Source organism: Cebus imitator, unplaced genomic scaffold (genome assembly GCF_001604975.1).
Source record: "Cebus imitator isolate Cc_AM_T3 unplaced genomic scaffold, Cebus_imitator-1.0 Scaffold214, whole genome shotgun sequence".
In the NCBI taxonomy this organism is placed as follows: domain Eukaryota; kingdom Metazoa; phylum Chordata; class Mammalia; order Primates; family Cebidae; genus Cebus; species Cebus imitator.
The window spans coordinates 3,019,595-3,029,224 of NW_016107529.1; the positions used below are offsets into that span (position 1 = coordinate 3,019,595).

Below are 9,630 nucleotides of genomic sequence, written 5' to 3' on the forward strand. Positions count from 1 at the left end.
CAGGAGAATTGCCTGAACCCAGGAGGCGGAGGTTGCGGTGAGCCGAGATCACGCCATTGCACTCCAGCCTGGGTAACAAGAGCGAAACTCCGTCTCAAAAAAAAAAAATAAAATAAAAAATAAAAAAAATAAACATAACAGCCCTATGGAGTAGCTACTTTTATAATCCACATTTACAAGTGACAAAATAGGCCTAGAAAGATTTAAGTAACTTGTTCAAAATCTCACAGCCAGTAAGTAGAATTAGGATTCAATTCTTTGAATTTTAGAACTCACATTCCAAAGCAATATGCTCTGGTTTCAAGAAGAAACAGATTATGGAGTGATAAAATTGTCCTTAATAAGGGCCAGTTTTCTAGTGACACCTGAAATGTGACCACGGAGTTCCTGGGCAGCCAGCCAGCTAAAAGAGAAACAAAAGGGAGCTAACATTTGTTCAGTGCCTACTCTGGGCTTCATTTATTATCTAACTTAATCTTCCTGGTAAACTTGTGAGATAGTTGATGGTATCCCTAATTAATAGTTGAAGAAACTGATATGGTAGAACTCTGAACCACAGTCTTGCTAGCTGTATAACTCATGCTCTTCCCCATAAATGAAATTGCGAGTATAAAAATAAAACAGTTAGATAGGTTTCTTTATGGTGATTTTTATGTTATTTTCTTTGCATTTCTGAGAGGAATGTCTGCATTTATACCATAATTTTTATTTTTACTTTTTGGAGACAGGATCTCACTCTGTTGCCCAGGCTGGAGTGCAGTGGTGCAATCTCGACTCACTGCTGCCTCTACTTCCTGGGCTCAGACAATTATCCCACCTCAGCCTCCTGAATAGCTGGGACTACAGGTGCACACCACCACACCCAGCTAATTTTTGTATTTTTTGTAGAGATGGGATTTCGCCATATTGCCTGGGCTGGTCTCAAAACTTCTGGGCTCAAGCGATACATCAGCCTTGGACTTCCAAATTGCTGGGATTACAGGTGTGAGCCACTGTGCCTGACCTTTACACCATAATTTTTAAAACAAATTCCATAAATACTATTTCAAAAAGAAAGATGAAAAATAATCTAGTATTTATTTTGTTACATATAAAGTTATTTTAAATAGTTATGAGTTAAATTAGTTGCAGTTTATTTTTAGATAACTTGAGTTAAAGTCATTTTTGCTTAACATTTGAGAATTTAGATGTGAATACAGAATAAGCTTCATAAAATCTGAATTAGTTACACATTAAGACAGATAATATTTTGGCTTATACCTTGATAGATCAGTTTTCTTAAAGATTTTTTTTTTTTTTTTGAGACGGAATTTCGCTCTTGTTACCCAGGCTGGAGTGCAATGGCGCGATCTCTGCTCACCGCAACCTCGTCTCCTGGGTTCAGGCAATTCTCCTGCCTCAGCCTCCTGAGTAGCTGGGATTACAGGCATGCGCCACCATGCCCAGCTAATTTTTTGTATTTTTAGTAAAGACGGGGTTTCACCATGTTGACCAGGATGGTCTCGATCTCTTGACCTCGTGATCCACCCGCCTCGGCCTCCCAAAGTGCTGGGATTACAGGCTTGAGCCACCGCGCCCGGCAAAGATTTTTTTTATCCTGTTTTCTTTTTCCTGTTTTTTATCCTGTTTTTTTGAGACAAAGTCTTGACCTATTGCTCACTGCAACCTTGATCTTCCAAGGTCAAGCGATCCTCCCACCTCAGCCTCCTGAGTAGCTGGGGCTACAAGCATGTGCCACCACTTGTTAGTTGCTTATTTATTTATTGAGACAGGGTTTCACTCTTGTTGCCCGGGCTGGAGTGCAGTAGCATGATCTCAGCTCACTGCAACCTCTGCCTCCCAGGTTCAAGCAGTTCTTCTGCCTCAGCCTCCCGAGTACCTGGGATTACAGGCGCCTGCCACTACGCCCAGCTAATTTTTTGTATTTTTAGTAGAGACAGTATTTCACCATGTTGGCCAGGCTGGTCTTGAACTCCTGAACTCAGGTGATCCAGCTGCCTCAGGCTCCCAAAGTGCTGGGATTACAGGCATGAGCCACTGTGCCCGACCACTAATTTTTTAAAAAATTTAATGTTGCCTAGGCTGGCCTTGAAATCCTGGGCTCAAGGGATCCTCTGTCTCAGCCTTCCCAGGTGTTGGTATTATATGTGTGAGCCACTGCTCCTGGCTTCCTTTCGTTTTAAAACATGGCCACTGGTTGGGCTCCTTGGGAAGCATTAAGGTAGTAGGCCTTCACTCAGTACCAGATGTTATGAACAGATAATTTAGGTGCCAACTGGGATAAAAAACATGTAGCTAGAAAATGTTTGCACTAAATTCATGCTATTTTTTGTTTTTTGCATCTCTTCTCCTGAGAGCCATCTCCCTCTCAATATCTAGTCTGTTGATGCATTCTAAATGCTAGTCATGATTTTTAATTGTGGTAAAATATGCATAACATAAAGTTTACCAGTGTGTATGGGTTTGACGGTTTATGGTTTAGTGCTATTAAATGCATTCACATTGTTGTGCAACCATAGCAGTTATCTCCAGAACAATTTTATCATCTCAAACTTAACTTCCCATTTTTCCTTGCCCTTCATGCCTGGTGACTGCTATTCTACTTTCTTTCTTTCCTTTTTTTTTTTTTATAAAGACGAGGTTTCACCATGTTGGTCAGGCTGGTCTTCAATTCCCAACCTCTGGTGATCCGCCCACCTTGGCCTCCAAAGTGCTTGCCTTACAAGTGTGAGCCACCACGCCTGGCCATCTAGTTTCTTTCTTTCTTTTTTTGAGATGGAGTTTTGCCTTTGTTGCCCAGGCTGGAGTGCAGTGGCAAGATCTTGGCTGACCACAACTTTCGCCTCCTGGGTTCAAGTGATACTCTTGCCTCAGCCTCCTGAGTAGGTGGGATTACAGGCATGTGCCACCACACCTGGCTAATTTTGTATTTTTAGTAGAGACGGATTTCTCCATGTTGGTCAGGGTGGTCTGGAACTCTGACCTCCAGTGATCTGCCCACCTCAGCCTCCCAAAGTGCTGGGATTATAGACATAAGCCACTGCACTCGGCCTCTACTTTCTGTCTGTATGAATTTCACTATTCTAGATACCTCATGTAAGAGGGATTATACAATGTTTGTGCTTTTTGTCTGTCTTCACATTTCATCCATGTTGTAGCATATATTAGTTGGAAGGACAGAACTAATAGGATATGGAGATATATATATATATATATATATATGACTTTAATAGGTAGGATATATGTATATATAAAAGAGTTCATTAGGGAGAATCAGCTCACAATTAGAAGGCGAATTCCCACAATAAACTATCTGCAAGCTGGGAAAAGAGAAGCTAGTAGTATGGCTCAGCGTAAGTTTGAAAGCCTCAAAAGCAGGAAAACTGACAGTGCAGCCGTCAATCTGAGGCTCAAGGCCTGAGAGCCCTCAGGAGGCTGCTAGTGCAAGTCTCAGAATCCAGAGCCCAAAGAACCTGGAGTCTGATGTACATGGGCAGGAGGACAGGAAGCTTCTGGCAAGGGAAAAGAGAAAGAAAGCCAGAAGATTCAGCAAGCAGGCTTATCTTTGCTTCCCTGCTTTGTTTTATTGCACCGGCAGCCAATTGGATGGTTCCCACCCCCATTGTGAGTGGGTCTTTCTCTCTCAGTCCACTGACTAAAATGTCATTCTCCTCTGGCAATACCCTCACAGACACATCCAGAAACAATACCAGCCATCTAGGCATGCTTCAGTCCAGTCAAGTTGACGCTAATACTAACCATCACGTAGCGTATATCAGAGCTTCATTCCTTTTTAAGTCTGATTATTTCATTGTATGTATATGCCACATTTTTAAAATTCTTTTATCCATCAATGGACACTTCAGTTGTTTCCACCTCTTGGCTATTACCAATAATGCGCCTATGAACATGGGTATAAAACTATCTGTTTGAGTCTCTGCTTTCAGTTCTTTGTGGATATGCCCAGAAGTAGAATTGCTGGATTATATGATAGTCCTGTGTGAGGAAGCACTATATTCTTTTTCCACTGCACTTGTACAATTTTTCCTTCCCACGAGCAATTCACAGGAGCTCCAGTTTCTCCACATCCTCTTTGATATGGATTGGCTCTGTGTCCCGACCCAAATCTCATCTCTTAATTGTAATCCCAATGTGTTGGGGAAGGGGCCTGGTAGGAGGCGATTGAATTGTGGGGGCAGATTTTCCCATTGCTGTTCTCATAATAGTGAGTTCTCATAATAATAGTGTTCTCATAATAATGAGATCTGGTTGTTTGAAAGTATGTGGTACTTCCCCCTTCACATGCTCTCTCTCTCCTGCTCCACTACAGTAAGATATACTTGCTTCCCCTTTGCCTTTTGCCGTGATTGTAAGTTTCCTGAGGTCTTCCAGTCATGCTCCCTGTTAAATCTGTGGGACTGTGAATCAGTGAAATCCCTTTTCTTCGTAAATTACCCAGTCTCCAGTAGTTCTTTATAATAGTGTGAAAACGGATAAATACACTTGTCAACACTTGTTTTCTATTGTTTTGATAATAGCCATATTAATGGGTATGAAGTGGTATCTCATTGTGTTTTTGTTTTGTATTTCTGTAATGATTAGTGATGTTGAGCATGTTTTCATTTGCTTACTGGTCATCTATATATCTTTTAAGAAATATCTATTCAAGTCCTTTGCCCATTTTTAAATTGGGTTGTCTTTTCTGTTGTTGAGTTGTAGAAATCTTTATATATAAATCTGGCTATCAGTCTCCTATCACATACATTATTTGTAGATATTTTCTCTCATTCTTGGGTTTTTCACTATGTTGTCTTTTTGTCCTTTGATGCACCAAAGTTTTTAATTTTAATGAAGTCCAACTTACATTTTCTTTTGTTGCTTGTGCTTTTGGTGTCATATCAAATAAATCATCTTCAAATTTTATGTCTTTTTCTTATGTTTTCTTCTAAGTGTTTTGCAGTTTTAGTGGTTGCATTTAGGTCTTTGACCCATTTGGAGTTAATTTTTGTGAATAGTATTAGTTTAGTTTCTTTTTTCTTTTTTTTTTTAAACCAGAGTTTAGTTTCATTCTTTTGAATGTGAATATCTGGTTTTCCTAGTACCATTTGTTGGAAAGACTGTTCTGTTTCTATGGAATGGTTTTGGCACTCTTGTCAAAAATTATTGGACCATATATGTGAGAGTTTACTTCTGGGCTCTTTTGTATTCCATTGGTCTTTATGTCTGTCTTTAATGTCAATACCACAGTGTTTTGATTACCATAGCTTTGTAGTAAGTTTTGAAACCACAGAGTGTGAGTCCCTTGTGGTTGTTGTTTGTCAAGATTATTTTGGTTATTAAGGATCCCTTGAGATTCAATTTGAATTTAAGAATGGGCTTTTCTATTTCTACAGAAAATATGGTTGGGGTTTTGTTAGAGATTGCATTGAATCTGTGTATCACTTTGGACGTCATTGACATCTTTATAAATTTTCTAGTCTGTGAACATGGGATGTTTTTCTATTTATTTATATGTTCTTTGATTTCTTTTAGCAATCTTTTGTCTTTTGTAGTTTTCACTGTGCAAGTATTTTACCTCCTTGGTTAAGTTAATTTCTAGGTATTTTATTCTTTTTAATGCTATTGTAAATGGGACTATTGCCTTGATTTTGTTTCTGGATAATTCATTATTAGTATGTAGAAATGCAACGGGTTTTTTTTTATTTTGTATCCTGAAACTTTGCTGAATTTATTAATTCTAACACTTTTTGTGTGTTAGTTTGTAGGGAATCTTTAAGGTTTTCTAAATGTAGTGTATGTTGCTGGTGTACAGAGATAATTTTACCTTTTCCTTTCCAGTTTGGATGCCTTTTATTTATTTTTAATTACTCTGGCTAAATTTCCAATACTATGTTGAATAGACATGGCAAAAGTACATATCTTTGTCTTGTTTCCATTTTAAAGCAAAAGTTCTTTCAGTCTTTGTTTTTTTTCCTCTCTCTTTTTTGAGACAGAGTCTCACTCTGTCACCCAGGCTTAGTGCACTGCCACAATCTCAGCTCACCAAATTCTCAACCTCCTGGTCTCAACGTATCCTCCCACCTCAGCCTCCCAAGTAGCTAGGAATACAGGCGTGCACCACGACACCTGGCTAATTTTTTTTTTTTTTTTTTAGTAGAGATGAGATCTAACTGTGTTGCCCAGGTTGGTCCTGAACTCCTAGGCTCAAGTGATTTGCCTGTCTTAGCCTCCCAAAGTGCTAGGATTACAGGTCTGATCACCATGCTTGGCCAGCTTTCAGTCTTTTTTCTTTTTTTTTCTTTGAGACAGTCTTACTCTGTCTCCCAGGCTGAAGCACAGTGGCCCCATCTTGGCTCACTGCAACCTCTGCCTCCCAAGTATAAGCAATTCTCCTGCATCAGCCTCCCGAGTAGCTGGGATGACAGGCACATACCACCATGCTTGGATAATTTTTGTATTTCTGGTAGAAATGGGTTTTCACCATGTTGGCCAGGCTAGCTTTCAGTCTTTTACCAGTGCATATGATGTTGACTCTGCATTTTTAATATATGGCCTTTATTATGCTGAGATAATTTATGTGTTACTAGTTTTTTTAAAGACTGGGTTTCACCATGTTGGTCAGGCTGGTCTTGAACTCCCAACCTCAGGTGATCCGCCCGCCTTGGCCTCCAAAGTGCTTGGATTACAGGCGGGAGCCACTATGCCCAGCCCAGGTTTTTTTTTTGTTTTTTTTTTTTAGGTTTTTTTTTTTGTTTGTTTGTTTAAGACAAAGTCCTGCTGTGTTGCCCAGGTTAGAGTGTGGTGGCACAATCTTGGCTCACTGCAACCTCCACCTCCCGGTTTCAAGCGATTTTCCTGCCTCAGCCTCCCAAGTAGCTGGGATTACAGGCACACGCCACCACACCTGGCTAATTTTTTTTTTTTTTGTATTTTTAGTGGAGATGGGGTTTCACCATCTTGACTAGGTTAATCTAGAACTCCTGACCTTGTGATCTACCTGCCTCAGCCTCCCAAAGTGCTGGGATTACAGGCTTGAGCCATTGCACCCACCTTTTTTTCGTTTTTTTTTAAATCATGAAAGAGTGTTGAATTTTGTTAAATGCGTTTTCTGTATGAATTGAGATGATCATCTGGGTTTTTTGCTTCATTTTGTTCAGGTAATGTATTACATTAATAGATTTTCATATGTTGAATTATCCTTATATTCCAGGAATAAATATCACTTGGTCATGGTGTATAATTCTGTTGATATATTGCTGAATTCAATTTGCTATTATTTTCTTGAGTATTTTTGTATCATATACATTTATATAGACTATTGGTTTGTAGTTTTCTTATGGTATATTTGCCTGGTTTTGGTATCAAGATAGTTCTGGCTTCATAGCATGAGTTAGGAAGTGTTTCCTCCTCTTCAATTTTTTCTTAATTTTAATTTTTTTTTGAGAGGAGTCTTGCTTTGTCGTTAGGCTGGAGTGCAGTGGTGTGATCTCGGCTCCCTGCATCTTCTGCCTCCTGGGTTCAAGCGATTCTTCTGCCACAGCTTCCCGTGTAGCTGGGATTACAGGCACTCGTCACCACGCATGGCTAGTTTGATATTTTAAGTAGAGATGGGGTTTCACCATGTTGGTCAGGCTGGTCTCAAACTCCTCACCTCAGGTAATCCGCCTACTTCAGCCTCCTGAAGTGTGGGATTACAGGCATGAGCCACTGTGGCCGGCCTCTTCCTCTTGAATTTTTTGGAAGAGTTTGAGAAGGATTGGTGTTTTTTAAATGTTTAGTAGAATTTCCCAGCAAAGTCATCTGATCTAGGGCTTTTCTTTGTGGAAGTTTTTGATTACTGATTCAATCTCCCTGCTAGTTATAGGTTTATTCAGATTTTCTGTTTATTCCTGATTCAGTGTTGGTAGATTTTTTGTTTCTAGAAATTAATCCGTTTAATCTAGGTAGCTCTGAGGTATTTTATTATGAAAAGTTGGTACTCAACAAAGTAATATGACCTTAAAATTCATACATTTACTTCATTTTTTGGCTTGACTTTCTAGTAAATCTTTTGCTTCACTGATTTTGGTTGTGATAGACGATCTATCTGAATGATTTAAGAGCATAATTGGTGAATAAACATCTCTTATTTTCTCTTTATTGGCAGTAGTGCTTACAGTACTATAAGTGCTGCTTTCCATTTTGTCATTTTGCATTCAAACCTACCTCTGTAGTAGCCACCACCAAAGGTAGATTTTGGTAGACTTTGAAAAATTTGTTTTACTTGAGGTTCCACATGCCTCATGGGTTGCAAATCCTGCAGCAGCAATGGTCACTCTGACTGCTATCACTGTATTGGCCATGGCTCAGCTCCCCTGCTGCACCAGGAGCATAGATCATCCCAGCCCAGAGGTTGCGGCCAACAATGACACATTTTTACTAGAGAGTGACACAGCCACTGATGGCAAGCACAAACCACCAGATTATAATTTTTTTAAACGAGAGAGAATTATTTGAAAAACAGTCTGGGTGCCTTGGCTCATGCCTGTGAGCCCAGTACTTTGGGAAGCCAAAGCAGGCAGATCACTTGAGCCTATGAATTCTAGACCAGTCGGGGCATGGTGGCATGCGCCTGTAGTCCCAGCTATTCAGGAGGATCACCTGAGCTCAGGGAGGTTGAGGCTGCAATGAGCCATGCTCACGCCACTGCACTACAGCCTGTGTGGCAGAGTGAGACCCTGTCTCAAAAAAAAAAAAAAAAAAAGAAAAACACAGTTTATGTTGTTGTTGTGTATTGAGTCTTCATAAATGCTTCATCTGGTGGAACAAATCAGCAGTTGGTTATAGAATGTCAACTGGCAAAATATCTATTATTTACAGCATCTACATGAGTTGTTAAAACCATCACATTTTCAATATATAAATGGGCAAAAAGATGTTTATGTGGGTTAGTAAACAATGGAGAAATATTTTATTAGATACTAAGAGGTAGAAATTAAAATTTTATGCCTACATAACAAAAAATAGAAAATATTGATATCATTCAGTGCTGGTGAAATTGACACTGGCATATTTATACATTTAAAAAGCCATGTGTGGGTAGCTGGAGAAGCCAGGCAGTCCTAGGAAGCCGAATGGGAGTGGCACAGAGCTGCTGGAGATCCTGAGAACCTGAGATTCAGCAAGCAGCCAGAATATTAAAAAAAAATGACTACACCAAACAAGACATCTCCTGGTGCTTACCCTAAGCAGTTGGAAAGGACTGGAACAGTATGGGAAACTGGGTCACTAGCTGTTTGGTTCCTCTCATCTTGCAGACTAGGATTTATAGTGGATCAGTTACGAGTTGACAATCTAGAAACTTACTGGCAATCAGATGGCTCCCAGCCTCATTTAGTGAATGTCCAATTCAGAAGAAAAACAACAGTGAAGACATTATGTATTTATGCAAGCTACAAATCTGATGAAAGCTATACTCCAAGCAAGATCTCAGCCAGTGTAGGAAATAATTTTCACACCCTTCAAGAAATTCGGCCGGGCGCGGTGGCTCAAGCCTGTAATCCCAGCACTTTGGGAGGCCGAGACGGGTGGATCACGAGGTCAAGAGATCGAGACCATCCTGGTCAACATGGTGAAACCCCGTCTCTACTA

At 39.9% G+C, this 9,630-nt stretch overlaps 2 protein-coding genes and 1 pseudogene across 2 annotated transcripts in view; 2 read left to right on the plus strand and 1 right to left on the minus strand.

Moving 5' to 3' along the window:
- The window catches only part of ZFYVE9 (zinc finger FYVE-type containing 9), a 217,410-nt gene that overhangs the window by 107,446 nt on the left and 100,334 nt on the right, over positions 1-9,630 (plus strand). The gene's annotated exons all lie outside the window — the stretch shown is intronic.
- LOC108318053 lies at positions 8,019-8,342 on the minus strand (annotated as a pseudogene).
- Positions 9,054-9,630, plus strand: part of LOC108318067 (anaphase-promoting complex subunit 10-like) — a 9,294-nt gene continuing 8,717 nt past the window's right edge. Inside the window, exon 1 of the mRNA XM_037745788.1 lies at positions 9,054-9,535. Within this exon, the coding sequence (XP_037601716.1) occupies positions 9,187-9,535 (349 nt within the window). The 5' untranslated portion in view covers positions 9,054-9,186. The remainder of the gene's footprint in view (positions 9,536-9,630) is intronic.